At 36.1% G+C, this 22,456-nt stretch overlaps 2 protein-coding genes across 7 annotated transcripts; one reads left to right on the top strand and one right to left on the bottom strand.

The window, feature by feature from the left end:
• Positions 1 to 1,528: 1,528 nt before the first annotated feature.
• Positions 1,529 to 14,844, bottom strand: Mlp60A (Muscle LIM protein at 60A). 6 transcript variants are annotated; one of them, XM_077437107.1, is made up of 12 exons: positions 14,643 to 14,773; positions 13,137 to 13,272; positions 12,413 to 12,578; positions 9,029 to 9,146; positions 7,697 to 7,793; positions 7,402 to 7,485; positions 5,941 to 6,010; positions 4,844 to 5,140; positions 4,640 to 4,772; positions 4,364 to 4,551; positions 4,118 to 4,271; positions 1,530 to 2,627 (listed from the first exon to the last, which is right to left on the bottom strand). In XM_077437107.1, exons 2-12 carry the CDS (start codon positions 13,249 to 13,251, stop codon positions 2,505 to 2,507), a joined length of 1,545 nt encoding a protein of 514 aa, XP_077293233.1. In that variant the 5' UTR covers positions 13,252 to 13,272; positions 14,643 to 14,773; the 3' UTR covers positions 1,530 to 2,504. The 6 variants fall into 6 exon arrangements, 5 of the variants coding, with proteins under 5 accessions (XP_077293235.1, XP_077293233.1, XP_077293236.1 ...); XM_077437109.1 differs by lacking the exon at positions 5,941 to 6,010 and having other exon boundaries at positions 1,529 to 2,627; positions 7,401 to 7,485; positions 14,643 to 14,844; XM_077437110.1 differs by lacking the exon at positions 5,941 to 6,010 and having other exon boundaries at positions 7,401 to 7,485; positions 9,029 to 9,143.
• Positions 2,979 to 3,824, top strand: LOC143916168 (selenoprotein F). The gene has a single exon (XM_077437113.1). The coding sequence runs from the start codon at positions 3,012 to 3,014 to the stop codon at positions 3,519 to 3,521; it is 510 nt and encodes a 169-aa protein (XP_077293239.1). The 5' UTR covers positions 2,979 to 3,011; the 3' UTR covers positions 3,522 to 3,824.
• Positions 14,845 to 22,456: the final 7,612 nt, after the last annotated feature.

The raw sequence follows: 22,456 nt of genomic DNA on the forward strand, positions 1-22,456 counted from the left end.
ATAACTGCCCCTTTCCAAAAACATCTTTCACGAACACATTCAATAAGTATGCATCGAATATCTCTAATTTCGTTTTTGAAACGTTAAGTGACATATCACATTTCGACAAAACCTACTTGGAAGGTCTAGAAGGACTGAAGAATATTCAAATTAATGGGAAAGGTCATGTGAACTTTGCTGACAATTTATTTGAAGGTATGGGGTATCTTGAAACAATACAATTCCATGCCTCATCAATCAGTCTCCATTCTAGCGTATTCAAATCGACTCCCAGTTTGACAACTTTGATATTAGATGATTCTGATTTACAAACACTGCCTCCGAGTCTTTTCATAGGAGCATCTACGTTATATAGTTTGCAATTATCGAACTGTAATTTTTCCCATCTACCGTCAAATATATTTATTGATCTCCATAATTTGGGTACAATGGATCTGAGTAACAACAATCTAGAAACACTGCCATCCGATTTATTTCTTAACATGTCAATGTTGATGTTTTTGGATTTGAGTTACAACAAATTCACACATCTGCCGGGAAATCTCTTTTCCACAAATTATAAGTTATTTGAATTTTCGATGAAATTCAATGGAAACCCCCTAGAGACTCTTCCCGACTATTTTTTGAGTAACTTGACCATCCTCCATAAAATTGATCTACAAGGAAGTCTTATATATCGTGTTCCTAGTTCGTTGTTGTTTGGTTCAAATCGTATTGATTACGTAGACTTTAGTTATAATTATTTAAAAGAGATACCGCAAGATATGTTTCGTGATCAAGGAGACATAAAAATTTTGTATTTAGAATCTAATGAAATATCTCATATCGCCAACGGAACAATCGAACATCTGAAATATCTGGAATACTTGAATTTGGAAAATAATAATCTCACCAAAATCAGTCAGTGAGTAATCTTTAATAAACATTTAATAATTTATTTATTTTTATATATTATATATAATGAATTATATATTTTATATAATGAATATATATAATGAATTATATATTTTTATTTCATATATTTTTTTAGGAAAACCTACAGCGGGTTGACATCTTTAATGAAACTAAAATTAAATAACAATAAAATCAAGTATATTGACAATGAAGCATTCTCATCTATGTTAAAATTAAAAAATCTCGATTTGTCACACAATGATATGACTTTATCAGAATTTGATTATGACGATAATTTAGACTATAACAGTAGCTTTCTTGATGCATTCTTATGGTCTTTATTTTCTATCCACGATCATTCGAAAATCGAATTCCTAAATCTCAGTCACAATTCATTTTCGGGAAATTTCAGCATTAATCTATTGTTAGCAATTCCGAACTAATTGAATACTGTTTTAAATGCCACTTCTTTAAATATTTTCATTTGATTTCCTTAAAAATATATAATATATTTTTTGAAAATTTTATTTTTAAATAATAATAAATGTGTAACTGTAATACTTGGAATTCAACGTATTTTTTGTTTTGAATATTAAAACATAACCATTTTTTTTTAATTTTTCTTTATTTCATTAATAAAAGTCACATACATATTATGATTTAAATAAATATTTTTATGTATAAATATGTTATAATAGATACTTCGCTTAGCTAATTTATAAGCTGAACTAAAAGCATTTTTGGTAAATTAATATATGAATTAAAATAATGAATGTTATGATAACAGCTTGCAAGCATATTTAATAAATTGTGGTATTAAGGTACATCACTCTAATTTACTCTTTATTTAGAAAAATACTCATTTCATACAATTATTTGCGTAGTATTTTTTTTATTGAAAAGTAAATTATTTGCGTAGAAAAATAGAAGATTTCATCAGGTTAGATGACCTGGTCGATCGAAGATTAGCTAATCGTCAAATGAGATAAAAACGATGATATGATTGGAATAAATAGTACACAGGCCTTCTTATAATGTATATAAATGTTTTTATAATTTTTTTTTAATTTTTTCTCATGTACAACAATCATTTATAGCTCAATCAGTCTACCCTGTTTCCTTATTTGTTTAATTTTTAATGCACATTTGATTTGCTAATAATGAAATGCAGGTCAAATGAAAACTAGTCCCCAAATATGTATGTATGAAAATACACTTATTATCTGGATTTATCACTAAAAAATAATATCTTAACGTAAACTAGTCATACTTTAATTTCCAAATGAAAATATGTCATCTGGAACGAAAAAAAGTTATTTTAGCGTGCGTGAAATGAAATTACATTTAGTAGGCATTTTCCTTATATTATTATAAATTTGGCATAAGATTCACAAGTTTCCAATCAACATGAGCCTTATCACGAACTAAACCTCTGACAACTTGTTCTCGGTGTTTTTACATTTGTACTGGAATCAAACAAAGTATGTTCCCTTTTAATACTAATAAAAAAATTGAGGCCGTTCGCGGATAAATTCTCCAGACTTAAACTAAAGTACATCCAGTCATCTCATCAAACTGCAGGGTAAAAATAAAAGTCATTTAATGAGTTTTTAAGCCATTGTAAGCGTTCCTGCGCCGATGCCGAATCCGACGCCTTTGGGTCCATAGTGTCTTCCGTAACAACCTCTGCAGAAGATTTCTCCAGTGGGTGCGTCGCAAAGATTTGTAGAATCCTATAATAATGAAAATGTATTTATAAATATCAGAAATATTCAAATTTATCAACTATATTACACAATTGAACTGAAAAATAATACTGAAATGAACGTTGTATGCTTGATATCATTATATGAATATATGAAACGAAACAAATAAAACAGCTACTTTCAAATAGCTGTAACTGTAGCACTTTGCGGAATTTCAACAGAAATCACAAAATATACTTAAAAATGAGCAAAGTTGTTACTTCGGTTATTAATTGAATCATTTAATTTAAAACTACATACAAAAGTTAATTAAAAAAAAACATGATGCATGGTCGTAAAAAGCGTTCTTACGTTCCTATCCGTCAAAACCTCAAATACACGTCAACTGTCAGTTGAACAATACCGGTGAAGATGACTGTCAGTGGGGTGTTTTATTTGGCGAGCTTTTTGCTTTTGCTGACGACGGGAGTGTCTTCCGACCCTGACCTATCTTCAGACGATTGCTTGAGTCAGGGTTTCGACAAAGCTAACCTTCTGTGCTCGTGGTGTGATCAGCTCAAGGAGTTTGGCCTCGAGCGACTGGTCGACTCTTGCCGAAAGTGCTGTCAACGAGACGACACCGTCGAGCCGAGCAAATTCGCCCGGGCCGTGCTCGAAGTATGCACGTGCAAATTCGCCGCCTACCCCCAGATACAGGCGTTCGTCAAGAGCGACCGACCGGCCAAGTTCTCCAACCTTCAGATACGCTATGGCCACGGACTCGATCCGGCTATCAAATTGCTAGACAAAGACGGCAGTGTTAAGCAAGTGGTCGCCATCGAAAAGTGGGACACGGACACCGTTGAAGAGTTCCTCAATACACATCTCGTCCACGAAGATGACGACGAATCCAAAGACTATTTGAAAACTAATCGGATATAATTTTTACTCTGCATGTGGCAATACGTGCTTCCTTTGAAACTATTAAAGCTATTTTTTGATTATTTTATATGTTTAAATGCGATGTGTTTTTTTTTTCTTCAATCAACGCACAAACCTAAACACGCTCTATTCATAAATATGAATACTTTAACGCTGAACGAACATGTCTTTAAAAATTTTAATATTATAATATTTAAAAACTTATGTATATGTATATAAAAATATGTAAAGATTTGAAGAATATGTCTGTATGGTATGAAAATGATGTGAAGAACAAGTTCAATTACAATAAACTTAAAATAAATATGTATGTCTTTTTTAATTTTATTTCAAACAAATTTTCTTTCATCGCATCTTTTGTTGGAAAAACAAATTCTCAAAATGTACCAAGTGAATACATTCAACCATAGGAACGTCATATGACACGAATTATCCAATATGGGTAATTTAATGAATTAATTTTAGTCAACAGACAGAAGAATTTTTACTATTAAGAAACTCAAATGTCAGGAAAGTGAACAGACATATGTTTATACGATAGCTTTCAATGCTTGTTGCCATAGATTTGTAAAATATATATATATGAAAATAATTACCAATGATCTGTGGCAATCTGAACAAGAGAAGCAGCGCTTGTGCCATATTTTGTTTTTAGAAATCATTTGCTCAGCAGCGTACACTGGGAAACCACAACGCATGCAACCTGTGCCGGCAGCAGCTTTGGATCCAACGAAGGGATTTCCGTCAGATCTGAAATAATAGATATTTATTAACACCGTGTTACATTGCAGCTTTTGTGCTGTTGTTGATGTTGTTGAATTTGAAAGTACATAAACACTTACACGGCAACACTGGGATCAGTGTCAGCGCAGACGAGGGTGGGAGCATGGCCGAAACCGAATCCCTTGGGTCCGAAGAGTTTACCGTAGCAAGCTCTGCAATGGATCTCTTTATCGGGTCCATCACAAGCCAGCATAGAATCTAATGGACGGTGACACTCGGCGCAGTTGAAACATTTTTTATGCCACATCTATAGTAAAAACGAAAAATTAGATTATAAAGCCCTCCAAGTACATACATATAATCAATGAATGTCAGTGAAGTTTTCTTATACTTACAGTTCCCTTTGCAAGTTGCTGTTCAGCAGCAAATACCATGCCGCCGCAACGGGGACAACCTTGACCTTTCGGAGCTTTGATGGAAGTAGTATCCGGATTGTAGAATGGTCTGCCCATAGATATTTCTTCGTCGCTGTAATATTAAATTCATTAGGATTTTTATTTATTTAATGGTCATGTCTTAATCACTGAGAGAGGACTTACGTCAAACCGTCGGTCTGAAGGAAACCAGAGCCGCAAGCGAAACCGTATCCATGAGGTCCCCACTTCTTGCCGTAGCAAGTTTTGCAGTAGACATCGTTGTCGGGGCCGTCGCAAGCAATGATGGAGTCGAGGGTTTTGGTGCAATCATGGCATTTGAAGCATTTGCGATGCCATTCCCTGCTCTTGGCTAGAACCAACTCAGCAGCGAAGACGACTCCTCCGCAACGCGGACAACCTTGACCGGGTGCGGCTTTGATGCAAGCCGTATCGATCAACGTTGTCTTGGGTGCTTGGTCGCTATAGAAAAATCGAAATATAAATTAAAATATGCTCATTTTTGAGTTGATGAATTAATTCATTACATGTAAGATATAATATGATGGAAAATAAAAATCAAATGCAATGGTTTTTAATTGGAATTAAATTCATGCTGTTAATACTACTAACTGTAGTGATTATTACCATGTATGATTTGTGAAAAAGAAATCAACAGATTTGTGTATCTGTATTAATTGTTCGTTTTGTAGATTTTCATGAACATTAATTGTGATACATAAGGAGATTCAATGTTGTCATCTTAATTGATTTACAGATGGTTTCAACAGATATGTAAAGAATCAAAAATTTGCATAAAATAATGCATCCCTTTCCTCACTTCATGTATCGTTAATTGGGTGAAATAATGAAATTAAAAAAAAAATGGAATCGTCTTGATTGAAAGGTGAATCGTAGGATTGTAGTGGAAAAGATTACAATGGAAATGAATAAAATTGATAGTCAATCCAAAATTTCCACCATTTAATGTGTTTTGTTTTGCGTAATGTGATTTTCAACATATTGAATGTTTGAATTTGAGCCATCATCAAATTTGTTAATGGATATGTTTTCATTTATGTATTTATTAGAATACAGATAAATTGAATGGCATTGATATGTTTATATTAATTGAGATCTGATGAATGAAAAATAAATTAATTTCATTCTGCTATAAATCTAAAATGTTTTGGGTTATTGTACATATGTCAAAGAATGCCGTGATCAATTTGTTTCTCAAGACCATACAGAGGAAGTACATGTATCAGAGTTACGTGCAATACCTCTGCCATTCTACGTCCTTAATATCGCACATGAGCCCCAGGGAAGACATCCCAGAGTGGCCGATGCCACGAGGGCCATATCGCTGAGCATAGCATCCTGTGTGGTGAAGCAAAAAAGCATAAATTTACATAAGCTGAGTTAAGTCGAAAAAAACAACATGCACACATTTCTATGACTTCACATTTCTGCATTAAAATTGCATATATATAATAATAATAAAAAGCTTGCTTTTTCAATTGCTATAATTATATATAATATATGACATTAGTTTAGTATTAAAATATAAAGCGAACATGCATTGCGATTTTACATATATCTTCTTAGAGCACAATGGTAATTATATATTATATATAAGTTCAGTGCCAGCCTTACACCTAATAGCGCCTTCGGCCAATTTTTTCTAAACACCCTTAGAAAAAACTTTCGCCTTTGGTGCTCTAATCTAAAATTTTTGTATTGCTTTTGGCGCTCTAATTTTAGATTTTAAAGCGCCATTGGCGCATCGTATGGCGCCCTAACTTATTTGCCCGACCCAGCCCCCCCCCCTAAAATCGGTACTGTATAAGTTCACGATTGAGTTGTCAATATTTCTATTTTGTTTTAATTATTTCCATATTATTAAAACACACCGGCAATCTTTAGGTTTGATTGAGAATCACGAATTAATTCCATTCTAAAGCTACCCATTCTATTGTCAATGGGAAAACATTAATATTATATATAAAAACTAGTGTTGTACTCGATGAAATATCATCGCATTGGTGTTGACATATTAAGTTATTAAATAAAAATTTTTTTTTTAAAAATGTGTCGGTTTTGTGTTCGATCCGCATGCGGTCGAATTTTTTTTCAAATACTTTTTAAATATACTTAATTTATATTTAATTGTTTAATATGAAAAAAAATGGTAAAAACTACCTACCTACCTACCTAAATGTAAACAATATAAAACACCAATAGAAAAATTAATTAAATAAATTTTCAATATATGGCGGTAAATGCTCAGAAACTTAGCGCCATCTATTTGCCCAGAGGAAACATTGGTAGCAAACAGTATATATAGAAGTTTTTTTCTTTTGTTATTATATTCGTATACGTTTTGTTGACAGTGGTTTAGCTGTGACGTACGTATATATGTCGAATCGAAACGACTATTATAGTACAGCGAGCGTTATCTTACACAGACACACAGAATAGCGATATTATATACATCATGATACAATTCACGAGAGCTTAAAATTGAAAGATTCACTAGAGCACGATTATGAAGAATTATCATATTTATATTCAGTCCTCTTAATTTATCGTAATCTTTGAAACGTTTCCCAATAGTGCTCTAAGGATGCAATACGTATGTATATATAAAATAATTTCAAAATTAGTAGCTTACTTAAAAAGCGCTTATTTGAATTGCAATGTAAAGTCAGCAGATAATGTGAGCAAAATTGTTATTCCTTACCCATTTGGAAAGCAATCGCTCTGTAAAGCACCACCACCTTGTCCGTAACCGTATCCTTTGGGTCCAAACTTCTTCCCGTAACACACTACGTTGGACAGAACAAAACAGTCAAACGACAAAACATTCCAAACACGCATTACATTGGAATTATAAAAATGTAATATAGGATAAGGATAAAAAATAGTCGTATTCCAAAATGTACGACAGTTCTCAAGACTTTCAGTTAAATTCAATAGGAACTACGGTATCAAAAAAAGAATTTATAATATGAAACTGAAGATGATCAGATTTCCTACCTTTACAGTAGATATTCTTGTCTGGTCCTTCACAACAGTTAACGGAGTCCAGGCCTTTGGAGCATTCGCCGCACTTGAAACACTCCTTATGCCATCCCTTTAACAAGGAAGTTCAGTTTCATCTATCTCTCACAAAAAACATTCCTTTCTTCTCTACTGTACCGAGGGTGTATTTTTGTGGATTCCCATTGAAAAGAAATGACACATGCATATTTCGATTACAAAATGTTTTCGCTTTTAGGATTCAACTAGTGCTCTAGGGTGGACTCAATACACAAGGTATCAACGATGCTGAATTGATTTTAAAAATAAATACGGGTTCATGCCGTTTTAAAAACAAATAAAATAAGAAGAAAAAATATAAACAATCCTTGGGAGAAGTTAACACGTACACATTTTGTCTTTGTCAAAAAAACTATCTACCTCTGCAATATATATTTAAGTCTGGTCCATCACAATGCATTGTAGAATCAAGAGTTCTGTTGCAATTCAAACATTTGAAGCATCGCCTATGATAACCCTGCAGTTTGAAATTTACATAAATAAATACATAACAGTATTTCGGAGTCTGAGTGAACTAAGAGAACGATTTTGTGAAGTACACATGTGACTAATTCTATGATGTGGATCCAATGAATTTTATCTAACTATCAAATTATTGAATCAAATAATATTTTGTAACCAAAAGACAGATACAATATTGAATCAAAACGTTGAAGGAGTCGACTTACACTGAGAAAATCCTCAGCAATAGTTTCTCATGATTAGTTATTATTTTAAATGTAAAAAGGAAAACGTAAAATCATTTAATAATAATTTAATGTGACGCCTTTGCTTTTAAATATGATTGAAACTGGCAACTCTGATTTATTTGCTGATTTTGCCAATTAAATATAATAAAATGTTTACGAAATACTAGTCTCAATCACCACTGCGATTGAAACAATATATATTATATTAACGCCAATTGGAGGTAAATTAATTACCATCGAGGTAATCAGTATTGCCAGGACATTTCCCTTACTTTTGTTCCCTTAGAAAGTATTTTTCGATTCGGTGATTATTCCGCAAAAGGCGATCTTGCGCATGCCACTAAAATATCGATCACGGAACATCTGGCACCCAAAAATTCGAAATATTGTACTAACGAGAACTCGAGTTTCATGCGCGCGATCGCAATTTGCGCAATAATCCGTTTACCATTTTTTCAAAACAAAGATTTGGAATCAAAAACTTGAATTTGAATTTTAAAATAAGTTTATAAAATCTAGTTCCTCAACGTTTTGATCATATTTTTACTTAATTTTAGCTGTTAATGTTGAAAAGACTTACACGTCCTCGAGCTAACATCTGCTCAGCAGCATAGACGAATCCGCCGCATCTCGGACATCCTTGGCCTTCGGGAGCTTTGGCGATGACTCTTGGCTCCATGCACGCTCCGTTGGTCCTCCTGCAAGATCAAAATCACTTGAAACCCACATCATCATACAACAAAACCTGCCTGAAACACCCCACACGCACTCTACCAAGCATCGGTTATATAGCGCTACTTGGTTAATGCGATGCCACCACCCTTCGCCTGGCAATCGTAGCAGCCCCAAAGATTTGTTAACAAAGCAAGAATCGTCGTTATTGATTAAAAATAAATAAATAAAAAATGAATACGTTTTATTTGTGAATAAAATAATAAAATAGTCGGCTGCGATGCGGCGATTGACTCAGATTTGATTTAAGGCTTATACTGTTTAAATTATACAACTGCAAATACATATTAGAGTTTTATTGTGTTACGCGGATTATCTTTTTTATTTTCATTTAATCGTTTTCAGATAGTACGACGTGAAGAATTAATGTGATAAATGTAGTAATGGGAGAAGGTGTGAGAGGGTTGAGCTCCCGCAGCCTGCGCCCCCATCGCCCCCCCGAAACGCCGCTTCGCCGCCTTGATGGTGGGGCCCGCGGGGGCACTTTCCTTATCCCATCACGTACACGGGGGGTGTTAGTTGCGCCTGGACGCGACTGCGGGTCGTTATTACAAAAAAGCGTGATACACAGGTACTTTAGGTACATAACATGCTATGTGAGACACAATAGGTCGAGATGAAGGTGAAAGGAACAGAGTGAGAAGAGAAAGAGAGATAAGCCTGAAGCCATGCCAGCCACTGAAACTATGGTGCTCACCGTGGTCGTTGTGGTGCGTCTTCCATGTCGCTGCTTCAGAAAAAAGGGACGAGGTATATAGGGGCAGGACACATTGAAGGTTTACAAAACAAAGGTATTGGGTCAATTCAAAACAATAAGGCCGTTTGTTCACACGCTGACAGTCGAAAATCGGAAGAGCATTGTACCGATTTCACCGAATAACAACGGTTCGTATGATTTCTCATTGTTATCAAAATAGGAATAACTAAATACTACCGGTCACCCTTACGGAATAAACTCTGAGTTGAAGAAGACTCGAAAAATGAACTCGTATAAAGAGAACAATGCCAGGCTGGAAAGTAATCAGGGACAAGTACATGTGTATACGTGAGATTTACTCATACACGCGTCTACCCCCACTACTAATCTTAGAGCTTGTACACTCTCAGTTATTTTATCATTTTTCGAGTCTTCATCAACTCAGAATTTGTGCCGTAAGGTGGACCCAAAAACTACTACTATCAGGAAAAATAAATAAACTGAAATCGTCCGATTTTCGTCTAGTGTCGGATTTTCAAGTGTCGAATTTGTATCGTATGTGTACGTTTATCGAAGTAGATAGATTTTCTGATACTACTTTGTGAATGTCGGATGTTTCGCTGCACGTAATTATAATTACAATCTTATAATTCGAAAACATCGAAAAGTCAAAATGCTTAATGTCGTCATTTTAGATATTTAATTTACAAATTTACACTCTCTAAATAAAGCAACGTGTATGAGCCATCATATAAATGACCGCATATTTGATGCGGAATTAGTCAAAACGTTCGAGTATTTAATCGATCTCGTATGACTATATTTTCAGGCACTTTGCTTTGAAAAGTTTTACTGTACATTTTGACCCCCGAGTTTTCAAATTTTATCGAATTCCGAACAAGCACAGATAAACGAACGTTAAGATACGAAATATCGAATAAACTGCTGTCTTTTCTAATACGTGGCGCCGCTCGGATTCTGTACAAAACGCTGTATTAATACACCCGATGTCCATAAATGAATACGCGTAATAAGTTCCGCTGTAAACAATTCGATCAAATCTATTTAAAACTGTTGTTGATTAATCGATATCTGGCGTTATGAGTGATTGAAATTTGCATTGTTATTTCAATCACAATTGTTACAGTTTATCTCAAATCAATACGCATTCGGTAAAGTACTATTTTTGCATTTCTTAGCTCATATAGAGCGCCAGATATCGACTATAAAACTGAAAGATGACTTATGTTCATAGAAACTGAGCTTTAGGCCTATTGCGCACTGTCGACCGGTCGACGGGCGACCGGTCGTCGTCGACTGTAATTTATACAGTCAAAGTCGCTCATTGTGTGAAGATTTCCAATGGGTCGCCTGTGTGTCATCGTTCAGGCGACCGTTCAGGCAACCAGCGACTTGTGTGCATAAACACACATGTAAGACTGTATAAATTACAGTAGATGACGACCGGTCGCCCGTCGACCGATCGGCAGTGCACAATAGGCCTTAGAGAGTTTATATGCGTTTGTTTATAAAACTTTTGTGTATTGTTACAGCCTTTTATCGTACTCGAGTGGCGTCCACATATTAGAAGAGTATCTATGAGTGCATATGTGTGTGTGTGTGTGTGTGTGTATGTGTGCGCAAACAGCCTAAGAATTGTTTTTTTATTGTACAAGAGAGTCAGTTCAGAACACACTAATATTTTTTTGTTGTTTTGGTTTTTATTAAAAGAAATTCATTACATTTAAAATATTGTATATGGAAAATTATAAAGTATTTTGAAAATTAAAAAAAAAAAATATATTTAAAGGTACCAATAGTTTTTTTTAAAGAATATATAAAAATGTAATTTTTGGTGTTTTTGTTGTTGTCGTGTAAAAACTAACTAAAAGTAAAAGTAAGTAATAGAGTAGTGTAGTGTAGGTGGTGATATTGTTTGCGCCTTTGAGTAGTCCGGGGCGTGATCGGTGGTCTATGGTCTATGGTCTATTGTTCTAGGCTGTGAAGCGGTTCACGCCAAGACGAGGCGAGGCGAGGGGATGGTAACGGAATGGCGCGGCACCTTCGGTTCGGAGGGGGCGCCGGCTGCGGGGCTGCTGGGGGCTCCGTCCTCTCACCTACTCTGCCCTGTTGCGAATAAAAACGAACTATGGTCATGCTGCGTCAAGACTCCACTCCTCGCGGCCATCTAGTATTTACATTACTCGTACGACAGCGGTTAATCAATCAAACGTGTTAATGCTAAAGAGGGTAGTGTGTTTGTAGTGACTCTAGCAAATTTACATTAAAAAAACATGAATCTTAAACCGATGGGTGAATGGATCTAAGCAGCAAATAATTGCGAAAACAAATATATATATATATATAAATAAATAAATATATGTAAAAAAAATATTCGCATTCGAGATAAGGAAAGTGCCTTTTCGGTATTGCAGCACGTTTTCATCATATATTATATATATATTGAGATATCAATGTACAGGGGGGGGGGTGTAGTAATGTTACACACGATAGCACACATATTGAGTTACTTACGCTCCTTCACCAGCGATATGAGCGCCGGTGTCCATGGATAAGCATCCGGCACCACCACCGAAGCCATAGCCCTTGGGGCCATACTTGCGGGCGTGGCAATTCTTGCAGAAAAGCTCTCCTTCATGTTCAGTGCAGTTGGTGGAATCGAGCAATTTGCTGCACATTCCTGCACGAGCATCAAACAAAAATCAGACGTTACAAAACAATCATAAAATTTAAGTTTTTAAATCTAAATCTGATAAACAACAAAAATATCTACAGTCCAATAATTATTATTACATTGAAATGCTGATTGGATCATTTTCAGCTGAGATACGATATTTAAAAAAAACAATATTATTTAAATTTCAACTGTTCGTACAATATGTACAATATTATATTAAATTTAAGAAAGCATTGAAACTACTATATCAAATTTCATCAAATTTATTCAATGATAAATTCTAAAAGCAAATTTTAACCATAGATGAAAAATATATTTTCTTTCAGTTTTCAATCTCATAGGAATTCATTGAAAAAAAACAATATTATTTAAAGTTTTGCTGTTCGTACAATATCTTATATTAAATTTAAGAAAGTGTTGAAACTACTATATCAAATTTCATAAAATTTATTCAACGATACATTCTAAAAGCAAATTTTGACCATAGAGGGAAAATATATTTGTTTTCAATCTCATAGGAATCAAACGTGATTCTAGTTGGATTAAGTGTAAAATACTCACCACACTTGAAGCACATTTTGTGGAATTTAAGTCCACCAGCCACACGTTCTTCAGCGGCATATACAGACTTGCTGCATTTGGGGCATTTTGGGTTTTCAATTGGTTTGAAAGGCATGTTTGTTTTATTTAATTAGGCCTGAAAAGAAAACAAAAACAAATAAACCTCAAGAAAATAATTTATAAAAACAATCTAATAAACGCGTATAAAAGATCGTAAACGATTTAAAAACAAAAAAAACGTTGGTCGATAATTAGCGTGTTACGATTAAACAATTGAGTAGCTGTCAAAAAGCGATCGAGATCGTTGATCGATGGCGGCCATTTCGCGTCCGAGCTAAAGCCCGATGTAAGTCTTTTAAATTTATAACAACAGCTTTATTTATTAGATAATCTATCATAATGCGTTTGACCGCTGTTGAATTGTACAAAACTCGTATTTAAATATGGCATTCGAAAAGTGACCGTTAAAGTTGACGACCGCCGACAAGTTTGCTGGCCCTTGCGGTGAAAGCTAATAAACAAGCTTTGATAGTTATTGTAATGGAATATTATTTGGCCAAGTATTTATAACTGAGGCGGGTGGCTATTCGTGTCCGAGCCGTATTTGGGCCGCCTATAGAGTTACGCGGGCCGCCTACGCCTCGTCTCACCCCCCCATCCGGTATCCCCACCCCTTTTCCCAGCTTCCGTACACATTCCCATCTGTGACATCGCAAACAAAAAATAACGAAAAAGCCGTCCAATTAATATATACGACGAGATCAACAGCCGTCTGAAAATTACGGCCAAAAGTGACGAAACTGAAAGGAACGCTCGCCAAGTGTTTCGTATAGCGGCGTCTCTTTCGCGCCCCAGAAAGCTTTTCGCCCGGCAAATTTTCGAAACGCATGTAAGCGCTTCGCCTTGCATCATTTTCTCCGTGCTCTACATTTATTGCGAATTTATTTATAGCCCCGGCGACACATTAAATTGCGCAACCGCGCACGAGAGCCGTTCAATCATATTGTGACACCATTTTGAATGAAACAATCGAATACAAAAAATAAACGATTTTAACTTTTAAATCAAACAATAGATAAATTTTGATGTATTTTACTCCTATCACTATTAGATTGATTTGAATAATACTGCGCGCGCATCTAATCAAAGGAACATCACTTGAAAATGTGTCAACCGTATCTAAACTCGCTAAATCCTAGCAACATTGAATCAAAGGATTGGGCGAATTTTTATATGGCACTTTTCACACTCGGATCGTACTGCAACCGTATATACGGCACTGATTTAAGTATGCAAAGTTAGCGCACTGATTTCACACAGTTGAGTCTTAGAAGAAGAAGAAGAAGTAGTAGTAGAAGTAGTGGTAGTAGTAGTAGTAGTAGTGGGTCACTAGTTATCGCCGCACAAACTGAAGGCAAAATGCACCGAGGCACAATCACTGGCGTCCGAATCACTGAGTGGGGGTGGTTAGGGTGGTGGGTGGGTGGGTGGGTGGGTGGGACCGACCTGGTCGTTTGTCGATAGTTAGATGCACGTGTTGGGTTGTGCTGGCGCGTTCGAATGCAGCGCGCGTTCGAGTGTGCGCGCCGGCCGGTGAGAGCCGCTAGTCATGGCGGTCGCTGCACACGGCCCGCTCACCCCGAAGCCCCAGGGGAGGGGAGACGCCCCTGCACCTGTCGTTTCGCCCCCCTGGCCCCTACCCTCCCACACCTCCCCCTCCGTCCACCCGCCGCTGCATGCAACTATGCCGCCTTCGATCTCTTCCAGAAGCGCCGACCGCTTGGCCCGTCTCAGCTAGGACTTTCATCACACCAAACGGTACCCAGTACTTACTATGATGAGGGTCCTGTTCCTTCGATCCTCAGTGCATACTCTGCTTATCACAACGAATGAAAACAACTGCTCTAACGTTTCCTCGAATTGAAGATAAACAAAGGAAAAGCGACCAATGTAGGGCAACAACAAAGAGATTTTTTATTTTTAGGTTTGTGACTCCAGGTCGATTTTTCTTATCAGAGTTTGCCAATTTTTCTGATTTTCATTGAAAAGCTTCCGGTAAAATTGGCATCTCCTTCCCTAGCTCTCTTGCCAATCTAAAGTTATTCAGCGTCTTGAGGTTTCCCAATTTGATTATAAAAGACTGCAAAAATTTCTCCATAGATACATATGTCATTGTGGATGTTTGTATAAAATGCTTATGCATATTGATTGTATTGTATCTGTTTAATTGCACTTGTCGCTTCGGTGCGATTTGTGAAGGCGAGTGTTCATGTTCTATGAAATAAAATAAAATAAAAATAACTAATGATAAAAAAATGCAAATAAAATTATTTAAAAACAGAATTACACTATAATCACAAAAAATTCAATATTCATTGATATGTCTAAGTATTTTATTAATGTGATCATTCAAAAATGTTTAAAAGAAACCAATGAATTTCATACAACGGTATTCTAATAATATAAACTACTAGCTGTATTACCCGGCTTCGCTCAGTGTTTATAATATAAACCGCTTAAACATGAATAAGCTAATAGTAAACATTTAATTAAAAAAAAAAAAATTTAAAAAAAATTTTAAAAATTTAAAAAAAAAATCAAAAAAAAAATAAAAAAAAAAATCAAAAAAAATAAATAAAAAAAAAATCAAAAAAAATTAAAAAAAATTTTTTTTTTTGCCTTCTAGGGCTTCGCCCTCGGCGCCCCCCGGAGCCTTTGCCTTCTAGGGCTTCGCCCCTCCACGCCCCCATGAGCAATTGCCGTTTAGGGCTTCGCCCCCCTTAGCTGATGCCTTTTAGGGCTTCGCCCCTCCGCGCCCCCATGATTAAATGCCGTCTAGGGCTTCGCCCCCATGATCAGTTGCCTTTTAGGGCTTCGCCCCTCCACGCCCCCAAGATTAATTGCCGTTTAGGGCTTCGCCCCCCCTAGTTAATGCCTTTTAGGGCTTCGCCCCTCCGTCACCCCATGATTAAATGCCGTCTAAGGCTTCGCCCCCATGATCAGTTACCTTTTAGGGCTTCGCCCCTCCGCGCCCCCATGATTAATTGCCGTTTAGGGCTTTGCCCCCCTTAGTTAATGCCTTTTAGGGCTTCGCCCCTCCGCAACCCCATGATTAAATGCCGTCTAAGGCTTCGCCCCCGTGATCAGTTGCCTTTTAGGGCTTCGCCCCTCCGCGCCCCCATGATTAATTGCCGTCTAGGGCTTCGCCCCCCTTAGTTAGTGCCTATTAGGGCTTCGCCCCTCCGCGCCCCCATGATTGAATGCCGTCTAGGGCTTCGCCCCCCTTAGTTAATGCCTTTTAGGGCTTCGCCCCTCCGCGTCCCCATGATTAATTGCCGTCTAGGACTTCGCCCCACTTAGTTAATGCCTTTTAGGGCTTCGCCCCCATGATCAGTTGCCGTTTATGGCTTCGCCTCATAAGGCTGCGCCCCATTTGGGGCCCCATGGGGCTGTGCCCCATGAGGCTGCGCTCCCTTCGGGGCCCCATGGGGCTGTGCCCCCTTCGGGGCCTCATGGGGTTGCGCCCCCTTTGGGGCCCCATGGGGCTGCGCCCCATGAGGCTGCGTCCCCCTGAGCCCCCTTCGGGGCCCCATGCGGCTGAGCTCCATAAGGCGGCGCCCCATAAGGCGGCGCCCCATGGGGCTGCGCCCCATAAAGCTGCGCCCTATTTGGGGCCCCATGGGGCTGCGCCCCCCTGCGCCCCCTTCGGGGCCCCATGCGGCTGCGCCCGATAAGGCTGCGCCCCCCTGCGCCCCCTTCGGGGCCTCATGGGGTTGCGCCCCCTTTGGGGCCCCATGAGGCTGCGCCCCCTTCGGGGCCCCATGCGGCTGAGCTCCATAAGGCGGCGCCCCATAAGGCTGCGCCCCATAAAGCTGCGGCCCATTTGTGGCCCCATGGGGGCTGCGCCCCCTTTGGGGCCCCATTGGGCTGCGCCCCATGAGGCTACGCCCCCTTTGGGGCACCGTAGGGCTGCGGCCTCTTCGGGGCCCCACGGGGCTGCGCCCCTTGTGGCGCCCCTGGCGGGGCCCCATGAAACTACTCGCCTTGCGCCCCCGCGGGGGTGAATCCATTGAATCGAAAAAAACAAATCGGCGCCTATGGATCGAAAAAAAAAAATCGAATCATATGTTCGATGACGTCACCGATCTACGGACGACGACGACGAAGGATACATACAAAGTCTCTTTCCAAATTATAGATTAGAAGATAGAAGAAGATTGAAACAATAAAATGATCAATCAAAAGAACTGCATACACTCCATATACATATGTACATAAATCAAATTTTCTATTTAATCCTAGTACGGATACTACAATTTTCCAGCACAAACACGGATACGTTGGGTTCTTTGGACCCTTGTTTATATTGACCTGCTTTTTAAATGTTATATTGTTTCATCATCATCATCTACAGCCGCTCACCATCCACTGCTGAATGAAGGCCTCTCCAACATGCTTCCACTCGTCTCTGTTTTGCGCATCTCCCATCTTACCTGTGGTCTTCCCTTTACTCTTTTGCATTATTTTGGGTACCATCGTAGTATTTCCACCTTTCGTCCATTCTACCAGCCACGTGGCCCGCCAATTGCCATTTCAATCTCTTCACTCTATACACTATATCCACTACTCTTGTCATACTTTTCACCCACGTATTCCATTTCCTATCTTTCCTTGTTATGCCAAGAATACAGCGTTCCATACTTCTTTGAGTGCATTGGACTTTATGTAGAATCTTGGCGTTCAATGTCTAAGTTTCGCATCCATATGTCATCACTGGCAAAATGCATTGATCGAAAATCTTTTTCTTCAGACAGAGTGGCATTTTTGATTTAAAACAACATTCATTCGTCCAAATGCACCTCATTCTAGTTTCATACGTCTCTTTATTTCCTCTTCTTTACTATCAGACTAAATAAAATACATTTTAAATTAAAAATAATAAATAGCACTTAAAAATATGTATGTATGTACATATGTTAGTTGACTTATGTAGTAGACACGGATATCATTTTGATTAAAAATAAAAATAATTTGTTTATATTAATTATATTAATGTCTTACGTTAGAACTGTGATAAACAAACTGCGGCGTGCGGGCCGCATGCGGTCTCTTAGTGGTAAAATTGCATATTTTTGCGGGTTTTTGATGACATGTTGTTGAAATGGGCACTCAAAAAATCATTCCGACTCATAATTAGATGAATTAAATGAATTGTTGATAGAATATAAGGTTATCTTTGGATATAAAAGATTCTTTTATCATCGTTTATTTTATCCCAAATATCTGAAATAGTAATTATTTTATATTTTTTTCCTCATTTGCATTTACTATTTTTATCATTGAATGTAATAAAATGCAGCAAAACTTTTTTCTGACGAACGTTTAAGTCTTAAAATGTTTTATTATAATAAATAAATTAGGTGATTAGTCAATAAAGAAAGTAGTAGAAGGATATTAACCAATTTTTTTTTTCTATAACGGAATTATTGAAATTTTAAAAGGTGAGTCTGTTGGACCCATCTTATCCGGATTAAGGTAATATATACATAAGTTCGAAGCCATATATGTACATTTGTATTTCCCTCATACATTTTAATATTCTCAATTAATCGAAATCAAACTCTTAATATAATTTTGTATTATTACTAAAGATTGGAGCCGAACGAAATTTCACGGGCTGAACTGGGCACCTGCTTTAAATTTTTATTTATAAAATTTAAATTATTTTTAACAAGAAGGGAACGATATATTGATTTTTATTATCAGTAAAAAATTAATGGATATCTTATATTAGCGTTGAATATTTCTATGACCCGCGTGTACAAAAATTGTCCCTCTGACTTTTCTTAAAAAAAAAAAGGCAAGGACTTATGTTGATAGTTGAAGACGAAAACGTTGTTTGTTATATTTCCACTAGCTTTCAGATATATGTATTATTTAATTAATATAATGTATTATCAATACCATTGGCAACTTGTCCCGCCTCAAAAGAATACCGCTCTGGTCGAAATCCGAAGTCTAATTATTACTCAAATCATAAATGATTAATAAAAATATTTAAAAATGCTGAGGATAGAGTAGATTTGACTGTTGTATCATTAATTACAGGACTTACAGGACATTTTTCCCATAGCTTTGACATAGTACTACAGACTGACTGTAAATCACCACGCCAATGAATTATTTTTGTTACTAATCGTTATTATTATTATGAGAAATAGTCTTGGATTTAAATCGATTTTTCATGTTGACACACCGTTAATATTATATTTACACACATACATTTGTACCCTCGTGTACAGCGTAGTTCTAAGTTGTAAATTTTGTTTTATTTTTGTACGTAGTATAAATAGATGAAGTTTTGTTATCATGCGAATATTTGACATCATCATTTTTGGCCGATTTGAACTCGGAATCGATCACCGATCTCGTTTTGATACATACATTCAAATAAATTATGGATTCAAATTGATCTAAACGGATGTCAATATGGACTCCTTTTTATTAATGTTAATGTAGTTATTAATTTTTGTAAAATACATTTTTAAAATGTTGTTGACATAATTATGAAGGTGGTTGAGTGTTGAGGCCATTTCCATGATAATCGTTCTGTTGAAACTTCTAGCGAGTGTTGTTATTGTTGTGTCCGATTAGTGTGAAGTATTCTAAGCATCGGTAGATTAGTGTTGAGATAAAGTAGAAGATATATTTTTTTAGGTTCATTCAAACGAAGTGAAGAATTTTTATTTTAGTATTGAGTATTAATTAATTATGATTCAATTTATTCGATTGCAAGTAGGGGAAAACTTTTTGTATTCTGGAACTATGTAGCCCAGAAAACAAATACTTTTTAGATTTTTATGTGGATTTTGACCTTAATAAATATTGACAAAATCTTAATGGAATTGTATCTTCTATTTATAATTAATTCTTATGATGATCGTTCTGTTAAAAAGCTTAAAAGCATTTTGTCTTTTTCACTTACTAGATAACTCTTCTCTTTAAAACTGCATTCTTAGTTATATTGTTTCATGAAAATACATATGTTGAACGGAAAACTTGATACTTTGGTATTTATTAATTATGACGCAATTATGTACAAGTGTTCGTGAGTAGCACTCGAATATTTTAGAACCCAATATATAATATGTATGTACATAAATAGAATACGATAAACGTGAATTTTTGATTGTGAATGAAGTATTTTAATTTGACGGAAAGTTCGAGATAATTTTAAAAATTATTTTATGTATGTTTGTATATACATATACATACATATATTAATATTGAATCACAAGAGTCAGGAAATGGCGTGTATTTAAATTCTATCTTTGCTTTTTTGTTATTCGTTGACGTCATTTTACCACTTTTTCACTGCACACGCAAGAGTAACATTCTGGCACTAGTGAGAGGCAATAAAAGCTTAATTAGCGGAAAACATGGCAAATCTTTCATGAAAATTGTAATGCATATTTAATTTATTACTATTTAATGCCTTTTATGTCAATATTTTCAGAAATTTGTTAAAATTAAAAGTAAAAAAGCTGAGTTTTTAATATGTTGTATATGTACACGTAAAGTTCCTTCTCGTATTAAATAAATGTTCACATAATCGAAACCTCAAAAAAAAAAATACATCAGGAATGTTGGGATTCAAGTCGAACGTCATTTTTTATTGAGATTTATGACTGTAAAGTTCATTATATACGTAATGCATGTACTCATATTCTAAACACATCCTTGCATACTTCACTAACGATCTCAAGGATATAAATAGAGCAGTCCCTTGTTTCTTGTTACTCGCTTTCTATGTAACTGTCATGCTTGAAATCAGTAATTATGAATTGTGGGAAATTAGTCTTCTAGTCATTCACTTTGTGATCGAAATCGAAACGATACAACATTACGTCATTGCAAAGTTATGTCGTGTGGGTTTAATCCTTCCTAAAGTCATATTGATATTTATTTAGCATACGTTTCGAATAAATCGAGCGAAGTGAACGGGAAATTCACTTTCATCTCTCGGTGAAAATTGCATGAAAATGAAAACGACGCGCTTCAAATGTAAAGCAGCTTTTACTTTTGATGTGCCACCGACTATATTTACTTGGGCTTACGCTGTCGTGCTTGAGATTTAAAGCACTTTAAATTCACATTTGAGGAGACGAATTCCAGTTTAACGAGAGGGTTTTTGGTTTTCACTTCGAAAGCGGTATATATGTATGTACATTTAAATTGATCGATTATTGTCATAGTATTTTTTAACAGTTTAAATTTAATAGTAAATATGTTTTAAAAACCTGAAGTATAATATTTCGAGGATCTTTTTTCGTAAGAATCATTTTTTCCCAATTTAACTCATAATCCTTGTTATTACATTGAATATGTGTGTATTATATATTTTCCACCCTTTTTCGAAATGATTCCTATTAACAACGAATCTTGAGAGGATTTTGATGACTTATCGTTGAATTCTCATAGAACTCTGTCACCAGTTCCTTGAACCTACCAATACAGTTTGATAGGCGTCAGCAACAGTTTGTAAATATACGTTTTCTGTTCAGAAATTTATTTAATTTCAGAATGAGATGAAAATCAGATGGCGCCAGATACGAACTATTTGAATGGAGGATAACACGAACATTCGTTCGTATTTTGTTGCAAGATTTCTGTCGTGTTTTGAACAGATAACACTGAGCAACAACGAAAATATTCCGAAGCGGAGACTAATCAATCCTAACTAAGTTTGATTCACTCAATTTGAATATGACAATGATTTTTGCTGATTTTCTCTCGTTTATGAGCGATATGAGCGTTTAAAAAATGTAAAGTTTTTTGACTTTTGCAGTATTTAACTTAAAATCTAGTATTGCTATGCCAAAAGAGAGTATTGAAATAAATAGTCAAATGATTTTTCTATTGATTGTGATTATTTATTGCTTTGATATACTTTTAATTATCTAGGGAATTTTAAGAGTCAAAAATATAATTTTTTTTACACATTTTTCCCGTGCTATCATGCATTTATTGGACCAATTTTATATTTCACTACGTTTACAAGGATTGCTTTTGTATCTAAAAATGAGAGAAAAACCAACAAAAATCATTGTCATATTCGAATTCCGTGGGTTAATCTTAGTAAAGATTGATTGGTTTTCGCTGCAGTAATTAAAAAACGTAATGTGATCAATATGCATGCTGACGATCGAAATGGTCATTGTTAATTTAAGACATATTCCCAACCAGGTTACATTCCAAAGCATCATCTAACGTAGTTAGTACATACATGTATGTATACGCAAACGTTTCTCACAAATAAT

The sequence above is a fragment of the Arctopsyche grandis genome, chromosome 8 (assembly GCF_051622035.1).
Source record: "Arctopsyche grandis isolate Sample6627 chromosome 8, ASM5162203v2, whole genome shotgun sequence".
Lineage (NCBI taxonomy): Eukaryota > Metazoa > Arthropoda > Insecta > Trichoptera > Hydropsychidae > Arctopsyche > Arctopsyche grandis.